General features: G+C 32.9%; 2 protein-coding genes across 2 annotated transcripts; one reads left to right on the forward strand and one right to left on the reverse strand.

Annotated features, from left to right (window-relative positions):
- Nucleotides 1-1,549: 1,549 nt before the first annotated feature.
- Nucleotides 1,550-3,508, forward strand: LOC123205569 (ethylene-responsive transcription factor RAP2-13-like). The gene has a single exon (XM_044622557.1). The coding sequence runs from the start codon at nucleotides 2,080-2,082 to the stop codon at nucleotides 3,187-3,189; it is 1,110 nt and encodes a 369-aa protein (XP_044478492.1). The 5' UTR covers nucleotides 1,550-2,079; the 3' UTR covers nucleotides 3,190-3,508.
- A 3,014-nt stretch (nucleotides 3,509-6,522) lies between these two features.
- LOC123205492 (endoplasmic reticulum-Golgi intermediate compartment protein 3-like) lies at nucleotides 6,523-12,514 on the reverse strand. The gene is made up of 13 exons (XM_044622449.1): nucleotides 12,080-12,514; nucleotides 10,916-10,989; nucleotides 10,496-10,579; nucleotides 10,310-10,390; nucleotides 9,891-9,971; nucleotides 9,361-9,450; nucleotides 8,908-9,087; nucleotides 8,712-8,779; nucleotides 8,498-8,549; nucleotides 7,922-7,975; nucleotides 7,735-7,827; nucleotides 7,520-7,586; nucleotides 6,523-6,977 (listed from the first exon to the last, which is right to left on the reverse strand). The coding sequence occupies exons 1-13, from the start codon at nucleotides 12,219-12,221 to the stop codon at nucleotides 6,886-6,888; spliced, it is 1,158 nt and encodes a 385-aa protein (XP_044478384.1). The 5' UTR covers nucleotides 12,222-12,514; the 3' UTR covers nucleotides 6,523-6,885.
- Between the last annotated feature and the right edge of the window lie 2,265 nt (nucleotides 12,515-14,779).

Consider the following 14,779-nt stretch of genomic DNA (forward strand, 5'->3'; position numbering starts at 1 on the left):
CATCAACAACTAATATATATATAAAATTAAAAATTTTAAAGATGAGTCAATTATCACGTGAAATGCACATGGGTCTTGTGACAAATTTTGTAGGAAAATTGTGATGAAGTCATTTTTGCATCATATTTAAGGTTAGTGGAATCCAACACGCAGGTTGAGAGGGACAGGTGGCCAAGTGGAGAGTGAAACCGCGTGAGAACCTGCCCTTTTCCAACCATCTTTTTATTATTCTGTCAACTTAATTTTGGTTAAAAAAAAATAAAGAGTAGTACTATGTATATCTATTTTAGGTACATAAATATATACATATTCATATGTATCATTATATGATTGGTTATTGTTTTATTTTTAATTTAAAATTATCCAATCACATGATGATATATATAAATATGTATATATTTGTGTATTTAAAATAAATACACATGATTTTATTGAAAAATAAAAGGCTTATTCATTACTCAATTCCAGCTTGCCACGTCGTTAATTAATATTTGTTGACCTCGCTCATTGGGAAAATTATTTATTTATTGAAAATTATAACATCACTTACAAGACTATGATATATATATTAATTAATTAATTAATAGATTAAATAATTTCTTTTTAACCTCAGATTTGGTCTAAAAACCCATTTCACTCCCAAATAGTATAAACAACATTTTATCATCCCAAATCAAATTGATTTTGAAAAACTTTCAAATCTTATATATTTTGAAACTATTATATAACTCAAATAGTTATTTATATTTATAATTTGTTGAATTATATTTAATTTTTTAAAAGTATAATTGTCAATTTTAAAATTATTAGGGATAAAATAATATTTCAAAAATTTTAAAAGTCATAATATTTTTAAAAATTATAGCTTATCCCCTAATATATGATTTTGTGACAAAAACACTCCTATATATTGAAAGCGAGGAAGAAGAAGTGACGATGAAAAGAAACTAAAATAAAACGTCTCTTATATAATTTAGATATTTAAGATATTGTTTTTAATTTTTATTAATTCAAAGTTATATGATAATTTTGAAAATAGTAATATTATATGTACTCATTTTATATACATAAATATTTACGTATTTAAATATATTATTATATGATTACATTTTATTTTATTATTAATTAAAAATCACTCAATCTTACGATAACATATATAAGTATATATATATATTTATTTATTTAAAATAGGTACATATAATTTTATTATTTTAAAAAATAAAATAATAGAGACAATATTCTAATTTCACTTTTTAATATTGTTATTTTATTAGCAAAATTTTAATTTTGAGGGAAAGTGTTAAGTACACTTGATTTTGAGTAAAACAAATATTATTTATATCAATTAAGGGTAAAAAAGTATCAAAAAGTTAAACCTTAGGCGGGAACATGTAAATTACTATAATATAAGCAAATAAAAGTCGTTGTTGGTGATTCATCGCCGTATTATTTAGGTTTTGTATTAAATCGACTAAATATTATTAAAAAGTTAATAATCTGATTTAGTGGGAGGATAATTAAGGTGGTGGGGTGCTATATAATATAATGCTGAGGTTGAAGATGAACCCAACATACAGACACAAATATACGAGAGATTTGAGAGCTTAAAACTGAGAGTGATTTTGGTTTTCCTTTAATTTGTTTACAATTCCCCACTCTGCCATTCCCCGCCTCTCTGAATCCCTTTCTGTTAATCATCTGTCTTTTAGAAAAATCTGATTTTTGGGTTTGTTTTCAAAACAACTGAAAAAATAAATGGTTCAAAAGCAAACTTAGAAGGATTTCTCGAAAGCCAGGTGTTTTCAGAATCGAGATCCAGGATTTTTTTTTTTTTAACTATGTTTTGTGGTAATTTTTAGAAAGATCTGTTGTTTTAGTTAGTTGAATCAGCTCGAAGGATTTTTTTTTTTTTGGTTCCTTTCAGGTTGACTTTTAGGTTCTTGAAATTGAAGGGGTTGTGTATTTTAAACCTCTTTGATGTTATTTTTCTTATCAAATTGCCGGGTTGGTTTTTAATTTTCTTTTTTTGTTAACAGATTTGTTTTAGTTTGTGATCTTATCAGTTTCATTGTTGAAGGAATGGCAGCTATAATGGATTTCTACAGTAGCAGAGCGCTTCAATCGGACCTCTTTGGCGGTGAATTAATGGAAGCACTTGAACCTTTTATGAAAAGTGCTTCCTCTTCGTCATCAATTACCCCTTCTCCTTCTGATAACCCCTCTCTCACTCCTTCTCCTTCTTCCTCTTTCCCTTCTACTTCTTGTAACAATTTATTCTCCTCTGCAACATTACCAGAGCCCAATTGGTGTCCTGATGCTTGCTCCACATCTTCAACCCATCTCTTTTCTAACGGGTTCTCGATCCAAGACTCTTTGTTAGGTCTTCAGCAGCAGCCAGGTTCAATTGGGCTCAACAACCTCACTCAGTTCCAAATCCTACAGATCCAATCTCAGATCAACCTCCAAAACCAGATTTTCAGGCAACAACATCAACAATCGCAACAATTTCATCACCTTAACTTTCTTTCTCCAAAGCCCGTCCCGATGAAGCAAATGGGTTCTCCATCAAAGCCCGCGAAACTCTACAGAGGAGTGAGACAGCGACATTGGGGCAAATGGGTAGCCGAGATCCGACTCCCCAAGAACAGGACCCGGCTCTGGCTTGGAACTTTCGACACTGCTGAAGAAGCCGCCTTGGCTTACGACAAAGCCGCCTATAAGCTACGTGGCGACTTCGCAAGGCTCAACTTTCCTAACCTCCGACATAACGGGTCCCACATCGGTGGCGACTTCGGCGAGTACAAGCCTCTCCATTCCTCTGTTGATGCGAAATTGACAGCCATCTGTCAAAACTTAGCTGAGTCGCAAAAACAAGGGAAAAGGGAGAAGCAAAGTAACTCTGCTGAGAAGAAACTACGCCGTTTGGGAAAACCCGCATCGGTGGTGAAGGAAGGAGCGAAAGTAGCAACAAATTTGGAGAACTTGAATATGGATGGTGGTTGTGAGGCAGAAGCTTGTGTTAAGGATGAGAGTAGTTGTAGTGAAGGGTCAGCAGACTCATCTCCTTTATCGGATTTGACTTTCCAGGATTCTTCAGAACCTTGCTGGGATGTCGTTTCAGAGAATTTTAAGTTGCAGAAGTACCCGTCACATGAGATAGATTGGGCTTCTATCTTATCTTGGATCTAGTCATTGTAATGTTATTGTTAATGTTGTAATGTAGATTCTAGGGTGTTTCGTGGCTGCTGCAAAGAAATTTTTTGACAGTTGCAGAGCCGAAGTCTGGTCTTTCAGTTTTATTTATGTTAATATGATGTACATCTCCCAAGTGGTCAGCTGGTTTTAGTCATGCTGAACCAGGGAAAATTTGTGCTTTCTTTAGTAAATTAGCGTCTTGTAATTGAAGCTGTAGTAGTAGTATGTTTTTTTGGGTTGGTTTTTGTGTTTGTAATATTGTTCTTCCGTGGTAGGATTTGTATGATAAAAAATAATTGAGTTTTGCAGATCAGAAATTGTCTTTTTTTTTTTTTTTTAATCTCAATTTTGTGGTCCTGGAAAACCTACGGAGAATTTTGAGGTCTCTAACGAATTAGAAGTTACTTAAAGAAACCTGAGATAACCAATCTGATTCTTCCGGGTAAACAATGGCGGGTACCCTTTTTTGATCTTCACCAATGAGCCCTATCTTATTGAGTTAGGTATTTTTTTAGGTCAAATTAATTATATTAAAGATATAAAACCTCAAGATTTATAATTATTTTATTAAATAAATTAAAATTTTGATTTTGAATATTTTATCAAAAAAATATTACCCTAAAAAGCTCATGGAGGGCACTATTTTTATCAACTCTTCGCGTGTAAAGGAGCAGGGAGATAGGGGAATTGTCAGACGACCCTTCTGGTCCGTCCAAAACAGTTTCTGCTCAACAGGTTTATTGGAGACGGCATAGGGTGTAGAAATTGATTAAAAATGACCCAAGTTTGTGTTTCTTGGGTGAACAGGTTCAATGAATTTACGAAGTCAAGACAAGTTTTCAAAATATTGTCCCCCACTCACTATGGCTTTTATTTATTTAAGACTTTAACTGAAGGAAATTTAATCCAAAACGAACACACTTTTTCCTTGTTCGCATCAAATCAGATCTTGTAAAAGAGGCGCTCTTGTAACTTGTCAACAATTACACTTTCCAGTTGGCCGAATGACTCTTTCTCACCGACGATAATTTTTTATTATTTAAATTTAGAAAGTTTATTTTTTTATTCACCAGTTAAAAGCATTTTTTTTTTTGTGCCTTCTTCATTTTCGGGCAATCTTTGTTTCGTCTTCGGCCTTCATCGTTCACCATTTGTCGTCGGTCTTCATTGTTTGCAACAGAGTCTCCAGCCTTCGTCATTCGTGACAGACTCTCTAACCTTCATCATTAAAAGATTGATCGAAGATGATCTTAATTAGAGAAGAAAGAAAAAAAATGAAACCCTTAAAAAAATATATTTTTAAAACTAAATTAAGATAAATGATAAATTTTCGTAATTAAGATAAAATTTTTTTAAATTTTTTAAATATTATTAATTAAATAATAATTATATTTTTAATATTAATAAAAATTTTTAATAGTAATAATTAAAAAAAAAGATTAAATATTTAAATTTTTTAAAAATACGAATTTAGATTTTTTCAACCTTGGTTAGAAGAAGAGTTTGATAAGAACACAACCTCGTTTGATTGATATTCCTAGTCATTGCATGTTGAGTAGTTTGTGCGGTAAGCACGTGGACAGTTGCACATTGGGCGACACCATCATAACAATTTTCCTTTGTTCCAGGACCTCCTACCGTCAGACTGGGTGGACAATAGTGTGGAAATTAAAGCCACACATGGACGACAGAATTTGGCACCTTACATTAAAAGTAAATAATAATTATTTTGTCCCATTTCTCTTAGATTACTGGACTCGTTCTTTCAAATTGCAATAAAAATACTATTTACAGATATTTCAATTTCTTGGATATAAGTTCTCTACAATCATATAAATTATCTTTAATCTTAACGGATTATACAATTCTCTTTTTAAGGCCAACCCTTGGGTTGATAATTGTACATCATGTGGCTTAGAATTCCAAGCACAAGCTGGATGTGTGTCCACAACTGCAGCCCGTGAATTCTATGGTGATAATTCAATGAAAAGAACTCAATTTTCAATCCATAAATGCCTCAGCTGACCAACCGATCTTGCTTTTAATCACGAATCCGATTCCACCTGCCACACTCTTTTGACATGGATGACTATGTAACTTAACGGAGACGCCTAAGTTGAAAGTGGGGGAAGAATTGTGGATAATAATTGGGCATGCCAGGTTTACCAATCCTGATTGTCTGTCTTTTCTCTTGTTGTCTATTCAATAAAGCAATAGGGGCTGCCGAGGCATCTACACATCCTGTTATTTCAATTATAATTATAACAGAGAGGAAAACAAATACGATTCAATGTAGCAAACCATATCAAACTTTATGGAAGGGAAAATTAAAAAGCCGGCCAAAAGGCCCATTCTCATCCAAGGTTTAGTCTATTGAGAAATTTTTATCTGATAATCTTAAAAAATTTAAATACTCATTCGTCATCTAATTTTATTAGTATCATTTTTTAGTTTAATTATAAATTATTGATTTACCATTTTTAATATATATGAATACATACACTTAAAAAACCAAAATTTGATGAAGAAGTATATCATTAAAAAAATTGACCTTTTCTCATATTATTCATATTTTTTTTATCGTAACCAACCCCAAAGTTTTGAAATATTACACTTTCACCCATTTTAAATAATTTGTAGATCTAACTCTACCGAATTTCTTTCTTCATCTCTAACCAACATCTTTGCTTGAAATCAAGCTGACATCAGTTTATTTTTTCTTTTCATGGCTTCTCTTCCTTTCAACACAATCATGATAACTTTTTTTTTTCGTTCTAACATAGATTTGTCACATTTCAAGGAGAGAAAAACCACTCGTCATTGGGTTGATGATATTGAGAAACAAAAACAAAACTCTATTAGCATCAGATCTCTTGCACAATCATGACCAAAAACTAGTCCATCATTGGTTGATTGCATTTTGCTTTGATTTGAAAAACTTTCGATGTTCAAGAATCTTTCATTAACGTGCAAGCGCATTTATGTCTTCGTGTTCTTTGAATTTTCTGTCTTTGCCAATATGCTTTTTGATTAATGTACAGGTAAATTTATGAGATGGCAATGGAGTGCTCTAGGCAGAGTGGAGTAACCGTGGAGCCAAGGGAAGGGGATACAAAAATTTTATTATTATTATTATTATTGTATATTATTGAATCAAATAACAATTATAACCTTATTATTAATAGATTTTATTAATAATAATAATTGACGAATGAAAATTTTGATTTTCCAAAGTTACTATGTGAAAATTTGTCAATAGACTAATCCTTAGGTGGAAATAAGTCTTATGACCGTAAAAAAAATTTATATGGTTGGTGCACTCCATAATAATCTTACAGGACTTTCTGTGTTATATTACTATACCCACTAACAAGATTTAAGCAAGTTCTCCAGAAAAAGGAAAAAACCAAAAAACAAAAAAAAACTAAAAAAACAAAAAGCAAAAAACAAAAGAGAAAACCCCAGAATCCTTCAGACAGTTACATGAATAGCTCAGTGGCAGACGCAATTTTCACCTACAAAAAGAACTAAGGAATTACTTCAATTCAGCCACTGAAAGATGTGTGGATCAACCCATTAGGGAGAGTCCATTCCAGGGTTTCCTGTTTTCTTCATTTGGTATTTCTCCCACAAATGCAAGCACTGGTGGACAAAACCAAATTCAGCACTGCAATATCCCCAACTCAATTATCAACTGAATTTGCCAATTTCCATCTTCTTCCTGATGGCCTTTTGACCATGGTATATAAATGAGTCTATGATTCCCGAAACAGTGAAAACACCTGAATACAGCAATTATCAATATACTAAAAATAATTTATCAGTAAAATAAAAGCATTACAGTAAAAAGTAATTCTTGGTAACCAAATTGAAGTGGTGAGGTCAATTTCCAGTGGAAAACATAAAGATAATTTTGAATTATGGAGTAGTGACCATATACAAAAAAGAAAGGCACAACACCACAGGTCAAAGTTTGAGGCACAAACAGAAATTTCACATGAATACAATTTAAACAATTAAAAGAACCAACAAACAGTAGATATTGTTTCACTGAGAATAGTATATGCATACATAGGTAAGATCTAGTTCAAATGGTGATGATGGTCAGTTCACAAAGATAGTGATAGAATCCCATCAATTTAAAACTTTATGCTAAGCGACTGAAACAATACCAGGGAAAAAATGCAACTCCTTATCAGACACTAAATCAACAAGGGGATAATAGAAAATATTTATTTCATTGTTTCTATCCTTTTTCTCTCTTTTACTTCTCAAGAAGAAAAAGTTAGGTTCTGGGAGTGGGAGTGAAACAATTGGTAATTACCTCCAACAATAGCACAAACGTTAGTTAGGAAGTGCAAGAATGACGCATGTTCTTCTGTGAAAGTCACCTGCAACAAGCAAACCAGACAGAATAAGAATGGGCCTAGGGGAGGGAAAAAAAGATAAAACTTTCAAGTTACCCGATATCATGAAGACATAGACAACCAGAAATCAAGACTACAACTTGCTATTGTCAAGTTATAAGTGAAACTGCACCTTGATTGGAGAAAGGTCATAAAAAAAGAAGACCCCTGGAAGGGTCTGAAGGTGACCTAGTTCTGCACTTCTGAAATGTTCAGTTACAGAGAACTGCCAAGGTAGATTGCATGAAAATATGACATCAACTTGAGTAGAGCACAAAACAAAAATGAGAAACTAATCACTCAAAGGAGTTTAAACACACCTGATTTGACTGGATAGTATTCCCATGTACATCAGTGTACACAGTTGGTACAACCTGCAGAATCAGAATATTAATTGTAGATAACCTCAATTGAAAGTTTCCACGACTGGTGTGCTAATTGTTTGGTAAGCAGTAATGTGATAACCATGGAAGCTTATTTTAAGAGTCAGTACTAGTAGGTTCAATAGAATTCTACAGTGATTGTAAATATTTAGTTGCATGGATAAAATTCAATAATTCTGAATCATTGCACAAAAGCTCAAGACAGAGCAACGCTGCAGTTATGACTATTCCACTATCATGTAAAAAATTTACCACATTAAGCATGTAATAAGGACAATTGAAAAGGTGGATGATCCAAATGTAAGCAACAGGACTTGTCTTTCGATTGACTATGCTTTTGTCTTTCAAAACTCAGATTCAGACAAGAAAATGAAATTATCTTAGAACAGCAAGGGAGTTGTATAAAGAAAATAATTAGAGACTAGGGATACTATACTGCCTTTAGTTCCCAAGGCATAAGGAAAAGGAAAACGATGTGCAGTAAATACAGAAACAATCATCCAGAATATTTACCTTGATGAAATATTGATACATCCCATTTGGTGTTTCATGTGTCCAATGCACACTGAAATTTAAAAAGAGAAAGAAAAGGTTTTAAAGCATACGCCAACAATAAAACTTATTTCAATATAAAGAATCCCAGAAAAACCTAGGTAGGAGAATTGAAACTCTATAAAACTGGAATGCTAAGCTTAAGAGGATTGCAAGGAATGAAAGATAAAATTACCCATCGAGAGGATTGACAACACCAGGCAAATTTGCCCCAAAAGCTAATTTATTGATCTGGTGACTTATCTGTATCATGTATAAGAAATTAAGAATATGACTTAACCAACAGATCATGCTCTGAAGAATAGAAGGGAATACGGTCTTGAACCGATATGTATTTTACAATTACTAACCAAAGCAGCAACTTATCTTACATTAAAACTATCCTTTTGAAATGTCAGTATATCATGTACATGAACACCTGATTGATGAAAGCTTTTCCCAGGAGCAAAATGGAAATTCCCAGCCACCTTATTGACTTCCAAGAACCCATATATATTACATCCTTCACCTTCTTCTTCCTTAATTCTTTGCAAAAAACCTTCTCTTTTGCACTAAATGATAAGAAAGGAAAAAGTGTTAAAAAGTATAATTTCCTAAACCAAAGTTCATAATTTCCATATTCAACAAATATAAATCAAATAACAATTAATTCTAGTAAAATGGACAATCAAATATAGAGGACAACATCTACCAGAAACCAAAAAATATTAATTTTTATCATTTCAAAAAAACAGAAGTACAACAATAATAATTTCAGGTAATTCATCATCATAGTTCAAGTTACATCTGTCCTCTAGGAAACACAAGCACTCATACTCACAAACCTGGTCAACCAGATTCGGTGTCAATGACCAACCTTTCTTCCGATATGCTTCACGAACTTCCTCACAGGAATTACAACAGTCTTCATCTGACTGCAAAACATATATATATATATGTATGTATATATAAGTATTCATAAAGAATAAAAAGGAATTCTCTTAGATTAATCACACAAAGGTTATCTTCGATCCATATCTATAAACAATCATATGAAGAGACATTCAAGCAACATTCACCAAGACCCCATCAAAGCCATACATAGTGCAGCCATAAGCGAACAAATTAGACATCTATTAAAGAGAAGCAAAAGGAGAACAACATAATTTGCAAAATCACAAACCCAATATTACAATTAGTACATCTAGGTGACTAACAATATTAATCTCTGTTAAGTGGTCATGAACATAGCAGCAAATCCATAAATAGCAAATCTTTTGCACAGTTCTAAAAGAGGTATTGAGCTGGCATCCACAACAATAAAGTAAATGGAAATGAAGTACTAGCCTGCAGATAAACAATAGAAAATGCTTACTGTTTCAGCACCAAAACAGGAACCACAATATGTCTCATTGTGTTCAAGCCGGCCACCATGTCTCTGTAAAGGCTTCTCAATCTGTTTATGCAGTGAGCAGTGATGAGAATAAAAAGAGGAAAAAGTAGTTCTTACATTCACCTGATAACAGAATATCTTAAACACAATGGTCATGTGTGAAGCACAAAAATAAAGAAATATTATAGGGAGTTGCTACTTGGTTGGAGTAATTGAGAGAACGATATTTGTCAACTCATGTAATTTTAGAGATAGCCAACCCATACTTGGGAAGTCTAAATTCTCACCACATATTTATAACTGAACATGATCAGGTAAATTTAATCCTTAAAACAATGCAACACACAGATGTTTTGGAAATCTTAGTCTTAAGAAAATAATTTCAATCAGTGTCTTCTTACCTTAGGAGCACCAATCCCCTCCTGTCTTGTTTCAATGACATTACCGTGATTATCTAATCGTTTCTTGAAAATGTCATGTTTCTGCAAATTGCACGAAAAAGCAAAAATTAAAATGTCAAAGTTACCTAAGGTCTCAAGCATTGAGTACATGAACAGTGCTAACACATGACTCCTGGCAATACGTACTACATCAAGGTGTTGCTCCCCGCTGATGTCCATGGCATCAAGACTGAGTATAGAACATGGAAGTGCAGGAAAAGTGACATCAAACTGAACTTTCAAGCATAAAAAATGGCACGTTATCAATTATTTGCATCAAAATGGAAAAAGTTTATCACACTATACTAGATAAAAAAGACAAAAATTACCACAATTTCAATAGGAGAAAATGCAATTGAAAAGATATAACAGATCCATAAATGACAAGAATAAACTAATCTTGATATGTACAAAATGAAAAAGTTAATAGTATAAAGAACCAGAGGCTTGCACAATAGAACACTTCCAATTTATTGGCCCAGATAGTTGTAATAAAAACTTGAATAAAATTAAGGCTAAAAAAATTATATTAAGAAACATGGAATCTAGAAAGCCAGACGACATTACATTGATATGTAAAGTTTCTCCTCTTGAAGTATCTACCACAAGCTTCGTTTCAGTTGCAGCATGGAGATACAATCCTGCAACAGGAGACACAGCAAGCGAGGTAAATTAAAATTAATGCCAGCAGATAAGGAAAAATCTAAACCACTATTAGATGCAAAACAACAAAAGCAAACAGACTAATCTCAAAATCAAGTGTATACAATTTTCCATGGCTTGAAACAAGCCAGAAAATAATCCTCTCAACAGTACGGACTACAATCAGAAAGACAAGGAACAATGACATTTCTAAAAATTTTATGTCTGGCTAAAGTTGATATTAAAAGCAAACCAACTTTAAGGCCATGTAAAGGTCTTCCCAATAAAGTGCACCACATCTCCAATTGGAATCTCAGACAAGGAACAGCAATAACAATGGATTATGGGATTGCTCCTTCCAGGTCAAGCAAATTGGAACTATGAAATTCAATGAATCTGATATTACATTTGAAGCCTTTGACCCACACCTTCATAAAGAAACATGTTTCCCACCCAAGCATTTTCCCCGAACAACCACTTTCATGGTAATAAATAGAGTGCCATATCAAAATTTTAAAATAAAACTACAGAAGTATAATGCATCCTTATAATTGACGAAGTTAAAATAATCAAGCAAATTACAGGTTCGTCAACAAAAAATTAGGGGCACCCTGTTCCACACTTTTTCAATCCTTAAATGGTTTTTACAAGGTTTTTTTTTTTTTTTGCACCTTTGGGATAGAATAAGGTTAAAAATATTATGACTATAGCTAATGAAAATTAAGAAACAAACTATTAATATTGAATCGAAAACAGCATTAAGAATTTGCACCACTGCAATTCAACAATCCCTAATAAATTACTAAATAATTCGCATATATGAAGTATTCAAGAAAGTCTTAGCTTATTGTTGGAAGCATGAAATAAGGCCTCAAAATAAATGTTGTTATTGTCTTCTTCAGAAAGATAAGCTCGGTAAGATGTCGAATTCCACTTGCATTCTACCGAGCAAAGTCTTAAATTCTAACAAAATAAATTATTCGCACAATTAACTATAATTAAATCTTTTATCTACAAACAAATACAGATTCAAATAAAACCTAAAAAGGCTGAGATTCAATTCAGAAGAAAGAAATTCGAAACACGTACGGAGCTCGGAGAAGAAGAGCAAAAACATGACGACCGAGGAGACGAGGGTGATAACGCCACCGGAGAGCGTGCGGCTGTAGAAATCCTCATTGATTTTCGGATAAGCGTCCAAATTGCGTAGCCTATACATAATGCCGTCCATACAATGAAATTGTCGCGATTGAATTGATCTATCAGTGTAAATTTAATCAAATTTATAATCCAATGTCCAACAGTGCTGATTTGAAAAATTAAAACCAAAAATCTAAATCGTCTGAGAAGGCACGCAACGCCCCATTTGTAATTCGGAAATTTTGATTTGTTTCAACGATGAGTTTAAGATTTGAAGACCTAAACTACGGTCTTGGCGCTGTCTATCTGTTTCTCTTTTGGGCGAACGAGAAGGCTGCGGTGAGGGCCATTGCTGGACAGTAGCGTATCTCGGGTTTTTAGTACGGAAGCTCTCACGTATTATTTTTGTATTTTAGCGATACTTTACATCTAATTGTATATTAAGATAATTAGAGGTGCCGTAGGCCGAGCCAGGTCGGTTATGCTGTCCACAAGGTCTTAGGGTTGGGTCAAATCTTAGGTTTACACAATTGGGATCTTTTGGGTCAAATCAGTATACAAAATATATAAGACCTTAGCTTGATCCTATGTATATGGAACAGAGCTTTTAATGAGTCGGTATGTTAATTTAAATAGATATATATTTTTTATATTATAATTATTTATTTATTAATTTTTTAAATAATATTTATGCAGTATTGGGTTCGGGTCTAGCCCCCGACACAACCTGACCAACCAAACTAAAATTTTTTGCTTCTATCAGGCGCGGGCCAGCTGACCCATTTAACATATCTAAATTGACATATAAATATGTATATGAAAAAGCTGGCTCAAGAGCCCATTCTCTACCTCAACCCTTGGCCCACCATAAGTATAATACTGTTCCAAGCCCAAAGGGAGATATTCTTTAATTAAACATCCAAGCTATCAACCAATCCATTTATTTTCTAATAAATAAGAAAACTTAGAATTTGTTTGGTGGTAGAAGCTGAATTATATACTATTAAATTTAGATTTGAAGTAGTTAGAGAGCATGAAATTTCAAATGTTTATATCAAATCGGACTCTAAAGTAGTAATTTCATCTGGTGTATTCTACACATCGAGGTATAGGTCATTTTACTAAATTACTTAACAACATTAATAATATATATAATGAGAATTGATAAATGAGGTTTGTGCATGCATTTCGAGAAGCAAATAAAATTACTGATTAGGTGTTTAAATTTGTTTTAGATTTATTTAATGAGTTGACAAATTAACATTCTATCAGAATTCATTAATAAAGTTGCGAGAGATCATTTTGACGAAAAACATTAAGAATTTAGACTTAGATTAATGTCTTTGTTTTTTATGTCAATTTTTTGGGTCTTTAACCTTAATTTTGTATTAAAAGAAACTTATACAATTAATAATATTTTTCATAATCATTGCAACAAATAATAAAAACATGTTTAATTTTAATATACCATTGGTGATGGGTCACTTAACTGGTTTTACGTCTTTTTTTCACTCACATTATTTATTAAGAGCCAATATTATTGACTCTTGGATGATGGGGGAATCTCGATGCTATTTCATTTGCAAATGCACAATGATTCTTCCAAGTCAATGATAAAAAAAGGTAGCCTGCACAAGTCAACCCATAATATGTATATACATTTCATCGAATCATCATTCATGTACACCATTTCTATTTCTTCTCCAATCCCCATGCACGTAATCTGCTCAAAGTTTGTTTTTCTGGAAGTGTATCAATGATGATGTTATCATGCTCCCTTGAGAGATGTCTCAATGTATGTAACATGTACATAAAGGTAATGGCAAATGCATTTTTCTTTCATGCAGAACTGTTGAGCGTTGAACCCAACAACGCAGCAAAGTTGCTTCCTCAAATCCTCTCTACTTTGTGGCTACCATTCAGCCTCTCAGCACCGGCAGACTGCTACCCAAATTAAACTAATCAGCCAATGGATTTGATTTAGAAAGATTTATACAACATGGTTGATTGAGTTATGCTATTGCCGTTTCATTGGCTTGGAGTTGTAGATATTCTTTAATGACCATCCATTTTATAATAAAGAAACTTCCTCTTTAAGTTTAAAATTTTGGGTATCTTGGAATTTTGCTTCGAAAGAAAAATTAGCTACTTGCATACTTGCATTAAAGAAGTTATATCCGATATATTTTTGTATTCTCTTGCTCATTGGGATGCCATGAGACTTCCACTATTCGTCAACTTGTAAGGAACCTTCCAAGAATATGAAATCTTTGTCACAATGAAACCGTTCTTTTAACAAAAAAATTTCTATACTTGCTTCTAATAAAAGTTGAAAAGAGTTTTTCTATTCCATCGGGTATTGACTACTTTATCGTTCCAAAGATGCCATACACTTTCATTTTTGATCGTTCAAGTACATTTCACTAGCTGGAACCGCAAAATCTATAGTTGTTTTTGAGGCAAGGTCCTTTCCAACATGTTTTGCAATAATAAAGCACGTGAAAATTATTGATATCTTAATGTTAGATATCGTATCACGTTTCGACTTTCTGTCCATCGATCTCAGTCACTATACATGGTGCATAAAGATGTAAGCAAATCATTTGCAAGCTTGCCTTCAAATCAAATTATTGAGTCGAGCAGGCCTCC

This window comes from Mangifera indica, unplaced genomic scaffold (genome assembly GCF_011075055.1).
Source record: "Mangifera indica cultivar Alphonso unplaced genomic scaffold, CATAS_Mindica_2.1 Un_0008, whole genome shotgun sequence".
NCBI classification, from domain to species: Eukaryota; Viridiplantae; Streptophyta; class Magnoliopsida; order Sapindales; family Anacardiaceae; genus Mangifera; species Mangifera indica.